This window comes from Corvus brachyrhynchos, unplaced genomic scaffold (genome assembly GCF_000691975.1).
Source record: "Corvus brachyrhynchos isolate BGI_N302 unplaced genomic scaffold, ASM69197v1 scaffold191, whole genome shotgun sequence".
Lineage (NCBI taxonomy): Eukaryota > Metazoa > Chordata > Aves > Passeriformes > Corvidae > Corvus > Corvus brachyrhynchos.
In genome coordinates this window covers 1,698,387-1,719,202 of record NW_008236487.1, presented here as the reverse complement: position 1 = coordinate 1,719,202, position 20,816 = coordinate 1,698,387, and the positions used below count along the sequence as shown (strand labels likewise).

Below are 20,816 nucleotides of genomic sequence, written 5' to 3'. Positions count from 1 at the left end.
ACCCTTGCAGTCAGCAAACTTCTCACCTTCTGTCTTGATCCTCAGTGCTGTTCTGACCAATGCAAAGAGAGTGGCATTGAACATGACGGTCCCATCACTGTTCAGTGGCATATTCATGGAGACAAGGCGCTGTGGGATGAAGAGAAGAAAGACAACAATCACACTGCCACGCATGGACTGAAGCATGCTCCTCCTCACTCCTCATGATGCCCTCCAGACCTGCCGTCGCTCTTATGTGAATATCCGTGGCTTGTGGATTTAGTTACACAATGAGAATGCCCTGTTATTTCTATCTGCCCTAATCTCTCTTGAGATGGGTGTTTAGCAGTACAAGCAGATGTGTGTTCTTGGTGCTTGAGAGCTGTGTTTAGCACAGGTGTGCTCTCCTAACCAGACAGAGGGCTGATGGCCCTGGCTAGTGCACAACCCACCTGCTGGTGACCCTCCAGCCCTCCACTGAGTGGCTGCAGCCCAGAGGAGCTGGAGAGAGGCACAGGGCAGCCCAGGGGTTGTTCAGACTGTCTTGGGGTGACTTTATGATGTGTATCCCATATCGCTGCCCTATGCCCAGAAATTAACTTTGTGCCTTTCTATGCCTCTAAACTGAGCCTGAGAGGGGGAAGGAAAAACTGAGCAAAACTTTTTCAAAGCAGTTTGCAGCTTGTTCAAGGTCAACAGAGATAACTTTTTTTTCCCAGCTGCGGCAGTGGAGGGAGGAAGCACCCGGCTTGCTGCTTTCCAGTCAGCTTTTGGCCAGTTGTTCAGCTTCTTTTTCTCCGGAGAGAGACTGAGAGTTGAATTTTTTTTTTTCCTTCCCTGGAATTTCAGATTTTCTCCCTTTTCCACTGGACTGCTTCAATATCAGAGCACATCAGGAGGACTTTCCACCGGGCACAGAAGGCCTGGCCCTGGGCCAAGCCCCAGCTCCGAGGAGACCAAAGGGAGGACTCTGACACTTTCCCAGTTTTTTTCTCCACAGCGAGAGATTTTATTATTTAGCATTATTTTCCTTCTCCTGTGTGTTTGTTAAATACATAGTTTTTATCTCTCTCACTTTCCTTTGAGGAAAATTTATTTTTCCTGAACCTGGTGGGGGAGGGGTGGTGACCTGCCTTCTCTCAGAGGATATATCTCTAAATTTGGCCAAACTGGCACACAGACACACGCCGTTGCCGGCTCTGCCTGGTGGGCAGCGAGCTGGGATGTGCCCAGCTGGGATGTGCCAGTGAGTGAGGCAGGGTCAGCTAGAAAATGCCACTGCAGGCTGTTCAGTGTAAAACAACTGGTCTGGTGGGAGGCAGCCCTGCCCACAGCATGGGGGTTGGAATCAGATGGTCTTTAAGGTGCCTTTCAAGGCAAAGTTCTCTGCATTCTCTGAGCACTCTCTGGTTTAGCTGCTGTGAGCCCAGCCTGCCCCGAGCCGCTGAGTCCCTTACTTTGCAAGCCACGCGGTGAGGGCAGAGCTTCCCGAAGCCCAGCGGGGGCTGGATCCGCCGGAGCAGCGTCACCACATCCAAGTGTTTGATCCGGCCCCTAGAGAAGAAAGCACAGTGAGGGCTGCAGCCTGACCTGCTGGCCTGCCTGCAGAGTGCAGCTACAGCTAAAAGGGTCACTAAGATCTCGCCAGCCTCATGCTGCTGCTCCCTGTAGCCCAGGCATAGCTTAAAGTACTATTTCAGGCCTCTTGCATTTGGTGCCTTCTGCAGGATTTGCCCAGCACTCATTTAACTTCTACTTGTGCAGAAATCCCAGCTGTCACTCATACTTGAGTCAATACTTGCAAGAACTGACCTCAACCTTTTCAATGTTGCAGTTTCTTAGTGCGTGAACCAACAATTTGGGGTCGTCCCCCCATTGCTGACCTGCTCAAAATAAATATCTGCTTATTTTCTTGTTGGTCTGAGACCTGTAGCAGGCAGAGAGGTGCAAAGGGTCTGTTTTTTTCCTTGTGGTTTACCTCCCACGTAGATAGCCCCAAGCCACTGTCTTTTAATACTTGTTTATGCTTTGGGCTGTCACTAGAGTGAGCACAAAACAAAGTACTGAACTTCCTCCACAGCAGCAGTTGGGTTTCTCTTAAGTTTGGTAAATGGCATCTTGAAAGAAGAATTCTCTCATGGAGGGAGGCTCTACCAGAGTCAGAGGAGGGGCATGGGAGATGGATGGGGAAGAGGAATAAAAGAGCTTCCGATTTATGAACAGGGAGGAACAGGATGTCATCTGAACTGAGTGGCTATCTATTATATGGCTTCAGCCACTGCAGTCTTGCCTTCAAACAAGCACAAATAGTAGCATCTGTTTTGTTAACAAATGGTGTATTTATTAGAAGTCTGTGCTTATTCTCCATCCATATTAAAAATCCCCCCACAGGAAGTCACCATGAATGGGAAGGAGTGTTTAAATTTATGTATCACTCTCGTAATGTGACACGACCTTACATATGGCAGAACCTGAGCCCAGATTAACCTTGGCACTATGTCTCCTAAAGAAATCTGCTTTTAGTTTACACCCAAATCTCTTTTGCATTATGCTTCTGCATTATGAAGGGGGCTTTGCAATTACAATTGTCAACTGTACAGTCATGCCACAGGGATCTAAATGCACTTCAAGCCTAAGCATGTGTCAAACAGAGCATATAATACTGAGTGTCAGTTAAGCCCTCATGTGAGTTGTTCTAGTGTAACTTTAAATCCCTGCAAGTTTGCTGTTGTGAATAACCCCGCAGACAACGTAATGCAGCCGTGTGAATGCACAGGTTGTGATGGGCATATATGACATATGACAAAACCAGAGATTTGAGCACAGCAGCTCTGCTGTGAGTTCAAAGTCAAGCAGAAGAGTCACAGCTCAATATCCCAAACAAATACAACAATAAACCAACCCTCTCATCTCCTTTTCTCAATCTCCTGCTGCCCCTCACCAAGTCTGTATCTCTCCCCAACAGAAAGTAAAGCAATGGCCCGACAGGTAAGAGTGCAGCCTAAATGCTGAGATTTCTGTGAGTGTCTTTGCACTATGGGCTTGTGGTTTCACCAGCAGTGCCTTGTGGTGATACCTATTTTAGGAGTTTTGTACAAAAAACCCCAACAAACCCCAACAGTTCCTGCAGGAGGAACATGGCACTTACTGCACTGGCTCTAGAGCACAGAAAATAATGGGCCTGTTCTCCCGAGGAGCTCTGATATCCAGGCTGGGTTACTTACTTAGCTTCAGGGTCATACTCTGCCCAGATCCTTTTAAACTCATCCAGGTGGTGTGGTCCTAAAATGGACCAGTCCCGTGTCAGGTAATCGAAGTTATCCATTATAACAGCTACAAAAAGGTTGATGATCTGCAAACAAGGACAGAGATGATGGGATGGATGAGGCAAGGAACAGCAGATTTTACCAGGTTCTCCATGTAATGTCTGGATTTGGATTCACAAAAACTAGGAAGCCATTGGGGTTATTCCTCCATGGCATCCCCCCAGTTTAAATGGGAAGAGCCCAGAGGTGGAATACTCTCAGCTGGTTACATTTTTCTCTTCCCTACTAAATGGATGAGGCACAAATTTGCTGAATTCTTAGATGTGCTGTTGTGGCTTTTTATTTACCTGTGTCTTTGCCTGGCAGAAGGGGGTGGGAGAACCTGGGATTTATCTTCGATAGGCAGTGGGGCTGAGATAAAAGTCCTTTCTTCTGGCCTGAGACTAAAACTTTTAAAATGTTGCTGCTGTTCACTGGGAGAGTTTTGGGCACTGCTGCCAGCTGCAGAGCGTGTGCTGTCGCTCTGAGCAATGCCGCATTGCCAACACGGAGCAGATGCAAGTGGGATATGTGTATTCTCACAGTCATTGCTGCTGGCAGGGGAGGAAAAACCTGCTCAGCAGCCAGAAGGAACGTAGGAGGGAAGGTGGGAAGTGTGGCTGAGGCGTTGCTAGCCTCAGCACAGCCCACAACACACTAATTTGGTTTTCTCATTGAGAGGGAGGGCAGAAGAGGGGTCCTTTGCTGTGCACAAAGGATTGGGCTTGGAAACAGAGCATCCCCCCAGAGCTGGAGGGAGGCAGGGAAGGGGTGCTGTCACTGAAGGGATGCTTCTGGGAAAGACCCCATGGGGACATTCCCCCTCTTTGAGATCATTCTTCTCCTGTGCATTGCTGATGTCTGGGGAAGCTCAGTCTGACAGAGGGAAGGTTTTGGGTTGGGTGGACTCACCAGGAAGGCACAGAGCATGTAGAAGCTGATGAAATAGAAGACGGCGAAGCTCCTGCCACAGGAGTGATCGGCTTCCGTGGAGTTGGCTGGCTCTGACTCCGGGTCGCACTTCTTGTCCGGGAGACATGCCAGCATGATTTCCTGCCAGGCCTCGCCTGTGGCACACCTGGGCGAGGCAAAGGGCAGGGGAAGACAGCAGTGACCTCAGATGTGACAGGGACTGGCCCATTAGCAACCTGTTCCTGCTCCCATGAACATAAATGGGAATTTTGCCACTGAGGTCAATTAAGAGCAAGTTAGGCCGATGGCTTTGACATCCCCTGGCATACCCTGCTCCTCTGTTTGGTTTTGTTGCCATCATCAGTGTATCATTTCTGACTGGCTTTGCCTGCTGTGGGTACAGGGCTCTCATGCTCCAACCACAGTCATGGAGATGTGTGTGACAAGGCTGTGGATTGCATCTAAAAATGTCCTTCAAAATTACAGCAGTGTTGAATTTGTGCCAGCTTCCCACCCCTTCAGCACCCCTCCCTGGCCCCAGCTGGAGTGGGATGATGTGCTAAGCTGAGCTAGGCATGGCCATGCCACAGCATGAGTTCATCATGTCCCTTTCTCTGCTAGAAGTCACACTGGTCAGATTTGACCCAAAGATGTTTTTGATGCATGTCAGCACTGGAGAGCACTGAAAACTGGCTACCTTCCTTCCACTTGCCTCCCTCCCCAGCACTGAGCATTACCAGGGTGAGCTGCTGGGGTACAAGAGACTTAATGGACTTAATCTGACACAATTCCCAGGCTCCCCTGCCGAAGGACAACATGTTACTACTCACCTCAGGAACATGACATGGTAGAAGGAGATAAGCTGTGCCCGAGAGCAGAGGAATTGTGCTCCCAGACTGACACAATCCAGAGCTGTCATACACCCACCTGAAAAGCAGCAGCACTGCCTGGGGGAAGGTCTGGAAGTTATTGTTGCGGTTGATTTCTGTGGTATCGTTCAGCGCAATTTTACCAAACACCTGGCAGAAAGCAGAGGTCTTTTCAGATTAGCCCTGCAAAATCCCCAAACCTCTTGTCACCCGTAACTCTCGGCCTCACCCTGACTCTGATATTTAATGGAATCTGCTCTTCTATTAAAAAAACATTTCCGTGTGTCTTTCATATTTGTTGTTGCTTCCATGATAAAGCTTGTGCTTTATCACCAGAAAAGCACTAATTTTGCAACAAGAGGCATCTTGTGTCAAAACAAGGTATCCTTCCTTATTCATACACTGAATGCATGGCATGGGGCCTTGTTTTAACAGGCACTCAAATGGGAAGGGAGTCCAGCTGAAAGAAATCAGTAATAGAGAAGAAAAGGCTCCTTCCTTCATTGCTTATCTTTGTCAGGGGGAAATGATAGCAAAAGGCCAGCAGCTGCAAAGCCTCGACCTTCCATCTCTGTGGGGGGCCTTGGATCTTCACAAAACCATGTGAAGTTGCCTTGGATCTGGAATTGGCCAAGTGCCTGCCCTTCTATAGTCGTGCTTGTCACCAGCAGGTGTTTCAGGGGTCCTCCCAGAATGCAGCAGCATGAAGATGATGACCAGATCTGCCCAGACAAGGATGTCCTAGAGCTTCCTCCCATGCCACACCAGCTAGTTCATCCAGCCACGGCACGAAGCCTGCAACCATCAGCAAACCTTTTTAGGGGCCTGTCCTCGAGTGTGAAGTCCCCAGTGCAACAGATTTTCAGGCTTCTTTGAAAAAATCTTGGATAGCTGTGGTACTTTCAGGCAGTGGGACTGGGAGCTTAACAAACCTAGTGGAGCAGAAAGGTCGCTGCACAGGATAGTCAGGACTATTTATTTCCCATTGATAACAACGTGGCGGAGATCTTGGGGGCTGAGAGCTGTAATCTCTGTAGCCAAAACAAGCAGCAGGAACAGAGCAGCTCTGAGAGAACACCGAGCTTCTTTTCAAGGAAATGTCACAAATAATTAGCACCCCGAGAGAAACGGTGGCGTGGAGAGGAGCAGGGAGACAGTGGTGGGAAGGCCTTGCCAGACGGGAGGGAGGGTCAGCACATGGCAGTTTTCCTCAGGGGTTCCTCACAGATACATGGGCCTTGCCCTGCCTGAGCAGCCCCACACCACAGGCAGCACTGACAGCCCCAGCTGCGCCGAGGAGGAGCAGCAGCACAGTGCAATGCTCAGAGCCAATCTGAGCCGAGGCAGCCCATATTTTTCATTGCAAATGTAGGTAAAGGAGCTTCCTATGCTGGAAGTCTGATCTTCCTTTGGACCCCGCAGCTTCCCCTCACACATGAGGTACTGGCAGCAGCTGCTGTGGGTGTCTGGCATTAGGTACCTGGGAGGAGCTGTAAGTGGAGGTTCCTCCCTCATGGCCTCTCCAATCTGTGCCTCCTGGGCCATCTTATGAGTGGCTTCATCCATCAGCATCAACTTGGATTTTTTCCACTCGAGCAAGTTAGGTAGTGAGGCTTGAATGTTGTTACGCTCCAAGTCATGGCAGTCGCTGACATAAAGTAGTAGGTCTCCTTTATATGGGAAATTCTGATATTTTTATCAGATCTGGTACATCCAGTCTTTCACGGTAGCTGCTTAATGGAGCGAGGGATGATTTTCCTTCCTATGTGTCCCTATGTGTGAGGGAACTCTTTGTGTCAACACGTTCAAGAGAGCTGCACACAAAATGCCTGAGATGCCCTTTGGACAAAAAGTGATAATAACAGATCTGTGGGCTCTGAGCAAACAGGGAAAATGGAAAAAGTTGGTTTTCTTATTGGAAGACATGAGGGCATGAAGTCACCTAGTAATCTAGATCAATGTGAAAGACAGGTGTATGATCTTCAGGCTGCTGAGATGATTTAAACAGAGGCTTGAATGTAAGCCAAGGGTTAAATAGGTAACTCAGAACTAGCTGACAGAAGAAAGGAGTAGTATTACAGAATAAAGCATTTGGCCCTGGCAGTACCCTGGTCACTGTAGACCCTGTCTGCATGGGTGCTTGGACGCCACTGATAATGCTTTGTACAGCAACATAACACCAGGTTAATACTCTGAAGTGATCTTCTGTATAACACAGGTAATTCTGTAAGATCTTGGCCATTAGTTAGGTATTAAAGGAAAACTGGCAAGTTTACAGTATGAGCCTAGTAGAGTAAATGGCAGCTGTGATTACTGGGGCTATTGAGATAACCTGTGATAATTCAATAAAAGATTAGTTTTATTTTTCACAGTGAGGCAGGGTAGATGGAGTCTGTGAAAACACGTGATTATAATAACAGGAAACAATTTAAAACAAGGTCACAGAGGTCAGATGAATTTCATTACAAATTCTGTTGTCATTGTGAAACCAAGAAGCCTGCCATGTTTGAAGACCTCTGGAAGCAATTATGCCATGCCTTTCTATGCTGTGGCCTCTGGTCTCAGATGGCTGACTTGTCTGAGGACTTTGTTTAACACCAAAGTGGAAAGTGAAGCTTAGCTTGAACAGCAGCAAATGAGGCTGGGTCTGTCACAGACTGTGCCTATCTTCAGACAGACACATGCAGTCTTCAAAGGTCTGTGCGCAACATCAGTTCCTTGCACAGGTGAATGCTCAGGATGGTTCCAAGTGCATTTTGCAAACTGAATAAGATGTTGTGTTGATGCAGCTGCCTGGAGAAACTCTGCATGTTGGTACATTGGGTCTGATCCCATATTTACCTTCATGGGCGTAGATAAAAATCTGCTCTTTACAACTCAGTGGAAGTTATACCAGTGTGAAAGAGATGCAAGAGAACATTTGGGTTTGTTCAGTGCAGCATGGCCATAAGCCCAGTTAAAAAACTATTTTGAACCAACAAGCAAGGCAGTAAATCTTCTTTGTGGTTATTCCTTCTAGAATGTGGAGGCCAGGCACGGTCCTTTTACTGTTTGCATATTGTGTTCTGCCATTGAACGGGTCAGTACTTTTCTGTTTGCCCTTTTCTGGAGTGTGTTGTGCTGCTGGTGGAAGTACAGAGTCAGACGATGTTTTCCAGCCAAGGTTAGCTGCCATCTTACCTTACTGGCTGAAAACACTCCTGTAAGCCCCCACAACCACACGTGGATCTAGTTACTATGCAAGCCTATTCCCATGCTCTAGTAGGAGAAGACAGACACAGCTGAGCTCTTTAAGTATCACTTACCTGCATCCCAATCACAGCGTAGATGAAGAACAACATCACTATTAAAAGAGCCACATAGGGGAGAGCCTAGAAACGAAAGGAAAAAAGAGAGCGCTGTGTCTCCGCGGAGGCTGGCAGGCAGGAGCCCGGTCCGTGCTCCTGGCTTTGGGACCCGGGGCGCGGCCGGCCCGGCACGGGCTCTGTAGTGCGGGCAGGTGGCCACTAGATGCCTCCACGGGCCCACGCTTGGTTGTCCGCCCAGCCCAGCAGGCTCGGCTCTGTGCCGTGGGGGACGGATGGAGCTCCGCTGCCTTCCCGTCACTCCAGCCCTTGACCGAGCCAGGAAAGCGAGGGAAAAGCAGTGCCTACCCCGGCTTACCAGGAGGAGAAAGCTCTCACAGCCAGCATTACTCTGGCACTAATGGCAATGGGATATTTTCCTGCATCCAGTCTGGTGAAATAAAAGATGCAACAGCTGCTGAAATCTGAATTCAAGGCTTCTGCTACAATGTCTGGTACCACTCCAGGTACCTAGAGCAGCATCAGCATCTTCCCTGGTCAGTGTTAGGTGTGCTTGGTGGTGTCTGCCATGCACTGAGTGTCAGTGATCAGCTGCTGAAGAGGAAATGCAGAGCCCTGATATGTAGAGCTGCCTCCCAAGGAAGAGGTCAGTGCAATCAGCCAAGTGTTGAGTGCTACCCGTTTCCTCCACCACTAACAGGAATCAAGGGCTTGGGACCTCACAGGCTCAGGCTTTTGAGCAGGAATTTTTTGAAATACATAGTGCTCAGATCAGAGGCTTTCAGACCTTGCTTCAGAGGCAATGGGTGGATACATTCATCCTGAAAATGTGAGCACAGTCCCTGATATGGATTTTGAACACCCAATTTCACAGAATATAATGAGGCTGCAACACTATCAGAGGGCTGCAGCACCTCTGCTATGGAGACAGGCTGGGAGAGTTGCGGTTGTTCAGCCTGGAGAAGGCTCCAGAGAGACTCTAGACTACCTTCCAACACCTAAAAGAGGCCTACAATAAAGACATAGAGGGATATTTTTTCAAGGGCATGCAGTGATAGGAGAAGGGGTGATGGTTTTCAACTGAAACAGAACAGCTTTAGATGAAATATTAGGAAAAAATTCTTTACTGGGTGGGTGGGTGAGATATGAACAGGTTACCCAGAGAAACTGTGGATGCCCCGTCCCTGGAAGCATTCAAGGCCAGGTTGGATGGAGCACTGAGCAACCTGGTCTGGTGGAAGTTGTCCCTGTCCATGGCAGAATGGTTGGAACTAGGTGATCTTTAAGGTCCCTTCCAACCCAAACCCATCTGTAATCCTGAATTCAACACAACTAAATCCTGCTGGAAAAATCAAGGGAATATTTTCACTGGCCACCATGGAGATTTGACTGAGATCGCCATAAATCATCTCAAAGAGATCTGAATATTAAAATGGCAAAAAATGATCAAATCCTTTAGACAATGTCTGTAATCATCATCTTGAGGCTCGGGGCAGATTCGTCTGGCTTTTTAGGGGGTCAGAAAAATCAGTATGTTTACCCCACAATGTCACTGGAGAGAGCACCAACTCAGAATTGGGCTCCAAACATTTTGTGATGGTTTAGTTGGGACTTGACACACACAACACCTGAGAGCTGCTGGGATAGTGTCCAGACAGGACCTGAGGTGTAAAACTTGTAACAGTACAACTTCTGTTTTTCAGATGGGGATGGGTGTCTTCTCTCCTGTCTGTCTGCCCCTCCACTTCCTTTCCATGTTCTGCTCAGCCCACTCTTCTCCACTAATGCACCTTCCTGTTCATCTGTGCCCCTTGTTCCCCGTGGCTCCTTCATCTCCTCACCTCCCATATTCTACTCTTCTGCCTCTGTCCTGCTCTGGCTCTGTCCTTCCCTGGCGTTACCGCTCTGTCCTTGTGATTCCCACGGCCTTGCCATGCCCTCAGCACCCTGTCACTTCCTACTCCTCCCACTCCCCAGCCTGACCCTGCTGCTCTCTCTGCAGACGGAAACCCCGCTGAGCATTTTCCCACCACTCTGACCAGTGCCCCAGCTTGTATATCAGCACTTCATGCCATGCCCAGGGCACGTGGAAGTTACCATGGGATCCAACTCCATAACTTTGTTGCTTTTTCGGCTGCCCTGTGTGAGCGGAGATGCTTCCTGGAAGCATGTGGGGACACTGAAGAGCCTGTGCCAAAGTCTGCTGGGATCCCACATTCTGGCAGTGGGAGTGGCTGAGTTAAGAGCGGCACAGTGGCTGTTCTTAGCTACCAAAGGAGCCTCCCAGTAGGTGCAAGAGGAGGAGCTTGGAGCAGAGAATTCCATGTTATAAATGGCTAAAGGCTTTCAAGGGAAAACGCACTTGCTTGCAATGCCTTGGTTTTTTTTCCCCTCCCCTGCTGTGGAAGATCCCTCCCTTCATAATTTCTCCCACCACCCTCCAACCCTGCCTAAAGTGACTCTCCATTTGAAGAGGTCTGAAGGTCACTGGAGGGAAGTACCAGGTGCTCCCTTTCCCATCCATCTCCTTCTCTCCAGCCATGAGCCGTGACAAGTTCAGCTCAGGGCGAGCTATTGCTAAAGAGGCTGAAGGGGCACAGGGGCAAGGGGAGGAGAAGCTGAAACTGGAAAGTGTGACTGTCCCCTGCATCAGGGATGGCTGAGCTGTGCCAAGGGAATCTCATTCCTACGCATGCAAACAAAATGGTTCCCAGTGGTGCTGCTCAAATAACGACCTGGAAGTTGGCAACTGTGCAAGCAATGGAAAAAGTCACTGTGGCATGGACGTGTCAGAAACCTGCTGTGCAGGGTTAGATCCTCTGGAAGTCAAGGAGTGTGCAGAATGAGTCTTTTGAATAAGCCTGGTGGTCTGGCTACTGAGACCTCTGAGAGCTGCACTGGAAAAAGTCCATGCTGATCCCTGGTATGCACATGTGCTAGTTCTGCCGACAAGAGACAGAAGCTGCGATGAGCCACAGCATTGCAGGCTTTGGTCCCAGCTTGTGTTGTGGCTGGTGAGGTTTAAGTTTTAAAGTGGGGGGTCAGTTCCTTTTCCATTTGAGTCAATACAAAAGCTATTGACCATTTAAAGCCTCAGTCTGAGGGGTATGTAGTTGCTGTTTCAAGACTTGTGTGTTGCACAAGTTACTCTTTCACACTTTTGTCCAGCGGTGTGTCCTGCATATTTTCTCATGTTTGGATCACCATTTGTATTCCTGTGCTGTGTTTCCCTGACACTTCCTTTGGATATGCCCCAGCTGACATCCAGGTTGTGCTGGTCCAGTAAATCCAGCTCAAGTACTTTTAAAATGCGGGAATATGCTATGTTTTATCTCTAACTATCAGTTTGCTATATGCGGCTAGTTTTTTTTCTAGAAAATAACTGTGGTGTTTCTTTTCCTCCAAAAGTGGTGATTCTTATCCAGTCTGGTCTCCTTCACTTCCTCCTATCTACTCTGGAACTTTACCTACCGCTGAAATGCAACCTGTCTCCGGGGAAAAAAGCAGCAGCAATTTAATAACTCGGCATTGTTACCAGCTCAAAAGAGTGGGGCTAAAAAGGTGAATTCTTCCTGGATGAAAGTATAGAGGCCACACACCTCTAATACTCACTGGAAATCCTCAAAACAAGGCTTAAAGGAAACTTAATTGGCACCCAGGCCTTCCCCCCATAGCTGTGTATTTCACTTAAAGTTACACATATAAAATACAGCTCAAATAAGGAAAAAAAAAGATGAGATCGAAGGGTTACAGACAGGCAGTAATTGAGTTGAACTGAACTATTAAGGCTGTTCAGGAGGGTCTCCAGCAATTAACTCCTGCTTTAAAGATGAAACTCATACCCAGGCAGTCACTCCCTGCGAGTCCCATTTGCTTGAGTCATTCGTGCCACTTGTCCCTGGGTGCCTTTGAGCTCAGGGACTGGGGTGAAACCTCTTCCCCGAGAGGCCACCAAGGGAAATCGAAAGGAGTTAGGTCTTTCTTAGAGATAAGTGAAGGAATACCTGGAAGGACTTGATGAAGGTCCAAAGCAGTGTCCGGATGCCCTCCCCTCGGCTCAGGAGCTTCACGAGACGCATCACGCGGAAGAGTCGGAAGAAGGTGATTGAGATGCGAGAGTTTTCCTCTGCGTTCTGGAAGCCATTGGCACAGAGGCAGGAGTTACAACAGCACGAGAGGAACGAGGGCCCTGGGCCACAGAGGACGCTACGCTGAGAGTTCACTGCACTGTTCCTTGTCCTGGTACTGCTCCCTGAGCTTTCACTCCTGGCACCCCAGGGACAGGCCAATGCTGCTCAAGCCTGCCCTGTCTCCCATGGTGGTGAGGTTACTCAACAGGGGCTCTCAAGGCCATCAGCATCTCCCCTCAGTTTGCCTGGGCATTCAGGGATTAGGGATAGGCTATGCTGTAAACCCCTCCATTACATCTCCTCACATTGGAAAGAGGCAATTCCCCACTGACGTTGCACTGGAGGAGAAAGACACTTTCCCTTTTGACCTGTCTTGAGTGTTTCACCTGAGTGAGTGCCTCAGCCAGCAGTTCTGGTGAATCTGGTGTCGGGCACCAGCCACATGCTGCTTGCTCTGCTGGGAAACAGGAGCAGGTCCCAGATTTGCCCCGGGGTGCAAAACCCCGTGGGGGCACGGTGTGTGCTGGTGTCACTGGCACCGCTGGAAGCCTGGCTGCCCCTGTGCTGCTGTGGCCATGCTCCTGGGGGCTGGGCCCTGGTCACTCGCTCCCGCTGCTGGGCCTTTTTCATTTCTCATGACCCCTTTGTATTTCCCACAGTCTGCGCACTGACTTTTGTTTTTTTTTGAACATTTTATTTTGGCTTCGCTGCTACTGTTCAAGCGTGGAGTATTTTAAAATAGTCTTTCTTCTGGCCTGTTTTTTCTCACAGCATCTGCTTTGTCCCTAAGCATTTTCCCCTGGGGTTGTAACCAGCTCTCACGTTCCTCAGCCTTCACATGCGTGAAGGCAACATCCATCTGAAGGCTGCTGCAGCAGCAGGCTCACCTGGCCTTGGCAGAGGACTCACTGCCTAGCTCAAGGGCACAGCAAATGCCACATTTTCCAGTTTATTAACCCCCTAAAATACTGTGACAAGCCTGTGGAGATGGTGTCTTCTGGTAGCAGCACTGTGGGAATGTGACCTCCTGTCACAGGGGGAGATAACACTGTCACCCTGCCACTTGACCTGCTGTGGAGCAAAGTGCGTGGAAACCCCCTCTCTGTCCCCACCCAGGCTGCAAAGACTGCAGTTGGAGTCTAAACACCACTGAAAGAGCAACATTTAGGAGGAAGAAACAGTGCAGATCACCCCTGCTGTTAACTACTCACCACTGTGTAAACCAAGAGAGAACAGACCCTTTGGATTTCCTGTCACTGGGCAGTGAAAACAGCAGCTGCTGGCCTGTCTTCTTCTGATAAACCCCAAGGCACAGGAGCAGCCCGGATGGATGTTTCTGGGATTAAATATCCAAATGCAGATGTGTACCTGTGTGTGCTCCTGTTTCTGAGCCAGGATGGGCAGATTGGTGCTCAGCTCTGTCCCTGTCCCCTCACAGGGGCCATAGCTGCGTGCTGGGGTGTGACCCCGGCTCGCACAGAGAGCTCAGCACCATGTGCAACAGTTCAGGATTGCACCCAGCTGCAGTTTGTTTGTCTGTCTGTCTGTGGTGTATCTGTCACCAGGTAGCTTCCTCCAGTCTGTAGCAAAAGCTGACACTCGCTGCCCGTGGAGTAACTGGGTGAAAAAGATTAGGGAGACAGGCTGTGTCAAGGAAAAGCCTGAATGCTCCCTACACCTCACATCATCCTTGTTTGATTACTTGGACATCAGGCTGTGGGCTTCAGTGAATTGGAGGGAGTAGCTCTGAGGTGAAGGAGGGAATGTGGCCTCCAAGGAATCAAAAATCATGGCACTGAATACTCTCAGTGCTATGGTCCCAGAGGGCTAACTGTAAGGTCAAATAGCTCTCCCAGTCCTATAGCAGCCAAGCTCTAATACCATCTAAAACAGAGCTGAGGTCCAGATTTAAAGGTAGTGCGGACAGCAATCCTGCTGTGGTTGTGTCTGAAAAACCAGTGTTTTCTTATTCTACCTGCTGCTCTTCTTGCTGGTTTGGCTTTTTAGGTGGCAGCAAGTTGGGAAATGGATCTGGACAGAGGTTTTAGTATTCCTTTGTCCTTCCTTGCTGAGAGGAGGCAGCTACTGTAGGCAGAAATTTCTCTCTGCCCTCTTAGCGTCCTAGAGCAAGCAAAGTCTAAGCAGCAGATGAAATAGAACAAATTCCTCCCTGACGCAAATCTGCATCAAACCACTTAGCCAAAAACTCAGTGATGCCTCAGAAGATTACAGGCCTTTTAAAACTAGGTGGCTACAGATTAGCTGATGCTTGAGTAGCCCTGCTTGCTTCCTCTTTGCTTTCATCCAGCTTTTTGAAGGCGTATCCTTGCCAGAGGAGGGAGGTTCTGCAGAGTGGCAATCCAGAAACTGGAGTTACTGCAGCTCTGTTGGGGTGGTGTGGGAACTGCCTTGCACACCAAGGCAGCAGAGTGTTTTGTGCACCATTTCACCACGCTTACTCTTTTTTTGTGCAAAATAGAAACTCAAATGTTACAGTGAATCACCTCATTGAAGAGGAGCTTCAGAGTCCCAACGCTTTATTTTCTGGAGGCTTGGCCATGAAGTCACGCTGCAAACTCATTCAGCGTCACATTGACAGTGACACAGGGGCATGGCTTGTGGCTAACAAGAAATCTTACCAGGTCCAGTTCTCTCTTGGTGGTTCATTAGAAGGCAGAACAACAGTTAACTCGACCAAAGGAAAGCTCGGGATGCACAAGAGATACACATGTGCAGCATATTCACAGCTCATGTGAACACCAGACTCACACCAATACACGACATGGCAGCTTCATGCACAAATAACTAGGCTGGGCTTGGAGAGAGAACTTGTGATCACGGAGTGTCACAGTGGCTGGGAGGGTGGTCTGTATTTTCGGTCTTACCATAGAGGAAGAGCATTGGGTATGTTCAGCTGGCTTTAAAGAAAGGCAGACAGAAATAAGCTGTAATAAGTCTCCAATCAAGAGCCCTAGTAAACTAGGTCTTGGCTAACACAGGAGCAACAAAATGGCAGAAGAGGGCAAAAGGGAATTTGAAAGAAATGCACAAGAGGCTGGGCTTATTCCCTAGGATGCCCAGGATCAACGCTGGCTGTGGCAGAAGTAGCTACAACTGCCAGTGAATTTGATGTCAGCTCTCTCCACTACCAGCACATGTGAATCACACCCAGTGTCTCCTGAGTGCTGGACACCCTGGCAGTGGAGGTACTGAACTGTTAAAACGTTTCTTGTATCACTACTGTGAGTTCAATACAGGGGCTGATTTAGCTCTCCAACTCAGATCCAGGCCATGTCTGCACAGGGACCAGCCAGCTTCTAGTGCATCCGTCTGATTTGTAAACCCATAATATCCCAGTGCTAAAGCAACACTTTCTGTTCATATATCCTCATCCCCTTACACACAGCTCCGGGTGAGACAATGGGTTGGGAGAGTCTGGCTCTTGGCAACCCTACAACACCCACCACCAGCTCTGGAAAGTGGGTTGGTGCAGCTAATTAGCCGGCTCCACCTTCACCCACCTCCCCGCAAAGCCCTAGGGACCCAATGGACGTGTTCTTGGAGGCCAGGCTGAGCTGAGCCAAGCCCTGGTCACGCCTGGAAGAGTCAAATTGCTGCAGACACTCGGCCTGACATTTTGATTAACCTCTGGGGCCATTTCCAATGCTGAGAGCAATTCTAAAAAGTACCCAAGGCTGCAAGTATCCTTAGGTGTAAGAAGCAGAATTGTAAATTAAATAGAACTGTCTTTATTAGGAGTCCTTCAGTTCAATAGTAACATAATCCTTCAGGCCTAACCTCTACCACATGCCAAACCTGTCTGCTACTTTAGCAAAGTGGGAACTGATGTATTTCTTCTTCTGTCAGAGTCAGAATCCCCCTCTAGTGCCATGGAGGACTCCTGCAGCATGCTCCTGCTCTCCAAGGATGCTGCAGTAATCAAACTGGCATTGTATTACCTAAAGAAAAACTGTAGTTTGGATGCACAGCCTATTTGGTGATATAGGCAAATGAGAACAATTAAAAAGCCAGGGTACACCTATCATATAATAATTCGGGTTAACTCATTGATTTGGTAGTGTCAGCTTTCACTGCTTTCATCCTCCTCTTTCACATGTTTGCTCTTGTGTTTTCAGATCACATACAGGTGAAAGTTGGCTTGAATACCAAATAAAGCAGCAGTGCCCATAGAGACATTTCGTACAGGTCAGGCATAGATTTTGATTTTGTGTTGCTAGGCAAACATCTTTCCAGCAAAGTGCTTCTCTGTCCCATCCCCCTTCCTCTTTCTAGTTCTGCAAATCACCTTTTCTAACAGTGGAAGAACCCTTATTCTGTTACTTGCTGCATTCCTGATAGAAACTACCTTCCAAATAAGTGAAGAAAGCCTGAAAATTTTTGGGGTTCTCCATCCTTTCTGGCTGACAGTGTTGGTGCATCTGTGACTGACAGACTGAAGAAGCCTTTTGAGGTGCTGTGGGAAATTGTGCATTTATTGTAATTTCTTCTCTTATTCCCTGAGCTAACTGGCTGGTGTTTTAAGATGTGGTCAAAAATGTAGCAAATTATATCACAACCTATGGTAGGGGCTCAAAAGCAGCACGGGAAAGGTTCTGCTAATGCTGGCAAGATGGGACTTATACAAACTGTGGCACTGTGGGCTGAGGTTCCTGCTGTGCTTGTGCACAGTGTGTGAGTTCATGAGGGGGAAATCAATCCCCAGCTTTGGGTTGCTGAATACATTTTCTCATACCCAAAAAGGTTTCAGAAAGGAGACAAATCCTACCACCTGTGCCATGGACCCAAGCACAGGTATCTGAGAACCCATTACTGGAACTTTCAAGTGTGGCCATTCTGAACTCTAAAGCTGAGAGAGCTACTGCTGGATTATCCAAGAATCTTCAGCCTTGCCAGTAATATGGGAATGCCAATTTTACGACAAGGCCAGGCAACTGGCACCTGATAATGTAGTGGTCACATCAGTTCCCAGAGATGGAGGCATGGTGACAAGTACAGGGAATGAAAGCCAGTGTCTGTTGCCCATCTGAAATGGACAGGATTTCATTTCTACAAGTCTCAGAACAAAGTGGAAAAACAAATCCTTGTCTGTTTAATGTCTCTGAAAGAGCTTTTGGAGAAGCTACACCACTGAGCAGAAAGCACTCTTGGCTGTAGTGTTTAATTTACAGCTGTCTCTGCTCCTGCATGGGGTTTAACCTGCAAAGGAACTTCAAGCCTTCCATCCTGCCCTTCTCTTTTGGGGCATGAGTAGCCAGAACACACTGAATGGGAAAGCTCCACAGCAGGGAGATCAGGCACAGATGATGTTCTGAGCAGTTTACCTCATACAGAAAAGGGACCTGAGGTATAAATCACAAGTCCAAGGCCATGTTTAGAGTGATGTAGAAGGGAACCTGCAGGCTGAGTGGGAAAAGAGATATCTGAGGCAGGATGAACCTGTGTAAAGACACTCGGGGGGATGAGTACAACGAGAACTGTTTGGTTTGGTTCTTTTCTTTCTTTTGATGTCACTATATCTAAAAAGGCAACAGAGATGCTAAGGAGAGGTCAAAAGAGGCCAAGAAAGAGAAGAGAAGGTTCTAGAAGCCCAAGTGAAAATTCAGTAGGATAAAGACTGAGTGATCCCTGGAACATGTCTGAAAACCTCCTCAGAATATTGTTGCCTGCATACATCTCATTCATGTTCAGTGTGTACCAGAACACCAGCTTTCTAAACAGATAAATTGCTTAAGCTGCTGCAAACCTGTGAGCATCCTTAGAGCCCCTACAGGTACAAAAGAGAAAGGCAAAGCTTACGCCCATCATGAAGTCAGGGATCACAGGTAAAGAAGTCTCTGGGAAAGAAGCCAGGTTTATTCAATGGAGAGATACTTAAAATCTCAGAGACCACAGCACTGGATAAGGTAATTCTGTTCCTGCTAATCACGCTCTGCCTGGGTAGGTGAGAGTGAGGTTTACTGGGGACATAAGAACATAACTTCCTCCGAGTCCTTTGGAACCTCCATAATGTCTCACAAATCAAACTTGGTGTCTGATACTGCCATCAGGTCAAGGATAAAGTTTTTAATGGCTTGTGCTTTGGAAGAGGATAGGTTGTGCTAGGAGAGGATAAAATTTGCACTCCAGGAGAACCAGTCTCAATCTTTCAAGAGCAATATGTAACAGTGAAAATAGTCAGGTATTTATGCTGTAACGCAATCCATTCTGAAATTCTGAGAAGGGATGATGTGGCTTTTCAGAGCTGGAAAAACAGCAGCAAAAATATGGGCAAAAAGGCTTTGTATAGTGACAGCAATATCAAAGTTCCCTAAAATATCCATGGCTTAGCATATCTTACAGATAAAGCTTTGGAAGAGAATCATAGTGTCTTAATAAACAGGTTCAAATGGAAGTTTCAGTAGAAAATTCCTGAGAAGAGATATTAATCCCACCTCACCCTTGTGAAACACTAGAGATGGGGGACCACGTTGGGAGGCTTGAGTTCCCTGGGGCTTTTGGCTGACAACTGTAATGGCTCTCCAGAGAAGCAGCGCCTGGAATGCCTGAAAGGGAGCTTCATTAGGTCTGTGCAGTATATATTTAATCCATATAACCACGGAGCCTCCTTGACTGCTGCATAAGTATCAGTAGCTGTTCAGTAGCTGTTGAAGCACTGAGATGACAGGACAGGCAGGGAGCATTCCCACTGCCAGCACTGCTGATGGTAATAATTCTTTTACACCACAGGACACACTGAAGATGAGTTCAATTCCCTTGGAGGGGATCCAGCCTTTGCTAGGAAGTCCAAACTGACTTTTTCCCTGATGTTTGAGGAGCAAAACTTCCTTGCTGATTGTTTTTTACTTTCTAACAACACTTTTATTCATAGGGAGGAATCTCCTTCTGCAAGAGAGCATTTAATGGAGCTGGAGAGCATTTAGGCAGCTGAATGCACAATGCTACAGCTGCTTTGCTAGTTAGAGTTGTCTCAGTCAATGCAGAGGTACAACTGCAGCCTTCTAGTTATGCCTGATAGCCCTAGGTTAGAAGATATGAGAGGAAATGTGTGTTTGAGATGCTGGCACCACAACATGACAGAGTAGCTTCATATTTCTCAAGAGAAGGAGTGGTCAGATGCTTACGCTGCTTTTTGTGACAAAAAATCTGTAATGGCATTTCTCCACTGAGGAAACTGTGGCTCATGGATGAAGCTTTTAGGAGACTACTTAGAGTGGGTGGTTGTTGGTGATGGATGTCTGCTAAGGTATTTCCTTGATTTTTGTTGAAGTTGGGGAATGAGAAGTTGCCTATGAAGATGCTGTATCTGTTGGAAACTTGATAATTGGTCTGTCAGCCTTGTCCCATGAGGAAGGGGGTAATAAATGTTCACTTCTTGCTTTTTTCTCCTCCCTGCAGAAAGGGTGCCCCCTGAGAATCTGCTCTGCAGAGCTCGCCTGAGTGGGCTGTTGTGTTGTTCCTTTGCATTTGTAGGCTGTCAGTCTTTTCTAGATCAAGGTCTTTGTATATAGAGGTTTCCTTCAAGAGTCCTGCTTCAGCCATGCTGCATCTGTGACTTTGGACACAAGATGAAGGGTGGAAAGAGCCATTCTGGGGAAATGAACTCATCAAAACCATAGGCAAGCTGTGGAGGGGAATTAAAAGTGCAAATACGGCAATGACAAACCATACTGCTCTTCCCCAGAGTTTTCCTTCCCACGTGGTTACACTGAGATGGGATCTGCAAGGCCGTGAGTTTCAAGAAGAACAAGAATTTACCAAAGTATGGGAAAAAAAGAGGTTTAGAAGTTATCTGTGCCATGGTAAAAGAAGACACAAGACGTCCTCTTGTATCTGTAGTGTCAAAACTCTGAAGTGACCTCAGGAGGCTGAGTTACACAAGTCTTTGTGGAGAGCTGGAAGAAGTCAGGGTTTCAAATCAACCTTGGCTGCTGGCAGGTAATAGTCTGCCATTCCACTGGGGAGTTACCACAGCCCCTTCCAGAGCCATCTGTCTGCCACTGCTGTCTCTGAGGTTTTAATCACAAGAACCCTGGAGATAACCCACCAGCCACCAAAGTCTGTGAAGTTATTATAAGGCCAGGCAGAAACGTATCTGGTATTTCTCTGACAGGGAAAACTACTGGATTGCAGATGGCGTAATTGTCAATTCCCACAACCTTACAGTGAAATCAAATTATTAGCAGAGGAAAGAAAAAGAAACCAAACCAGAAAAGCTTCTCAAACTGTGCATTCTTCCTTTAAGTGTGCAGCTCTTCGAGAATTTCTGGGAACATTTCAAATAAAACTTTTTTTCCC

The 20,816-nt window shown here is 47.8% G+C and overlaps 1 protein-coding gene across 1 annotated transcript in view; it reads right to left on the bottom strand.

Annotated features, from left to right (window-relative positions):
- Positions 1 to 20,816, bottom strand: part of CACNA1C (calcium voltage-gated channel subunit alpha1 C) — a 470,627-nt gene that overhangs the window by 20,985 nt on the left and 428,826 nt on the right. The window contains exons 34-41 of the mRNA XM_017726196.1: positions 15,386 to 15,418; positions 12,375 to 12,503; positions 8,371 to 8,436; positions 5,124 to 5,215; positions 4,197 to 4,362; positions 3,204 to 3,331; positions 1,437 to 1,533; positions 27 to 129 (exon numbers count right to left, since the gene is read on the bottom strand). Coding sequence (XP_017581685.1) covers positions 27 to 129; positions 1,437 to 1,533; positions 3,204 to 3,331; positions 4,197 to 4,362; positions 5,124 to 5,215; positions 8,371 to 8,436; positions 12,375 to 12,503; positions 15,386 to 15,418 — 814 coding nt within the window. The remainder of the gene's footprint in view (positions 1 to 26; positions 130 to 1,436; positions 1,534 to 3,203; positions 3,332 to 4,196; positions 4,363 to 5,123; positions 5,216 to 8,370; positions 8,437 to 12,374; positions 12,504 to 15,385; positions 15,419 to 20,816) is intronic.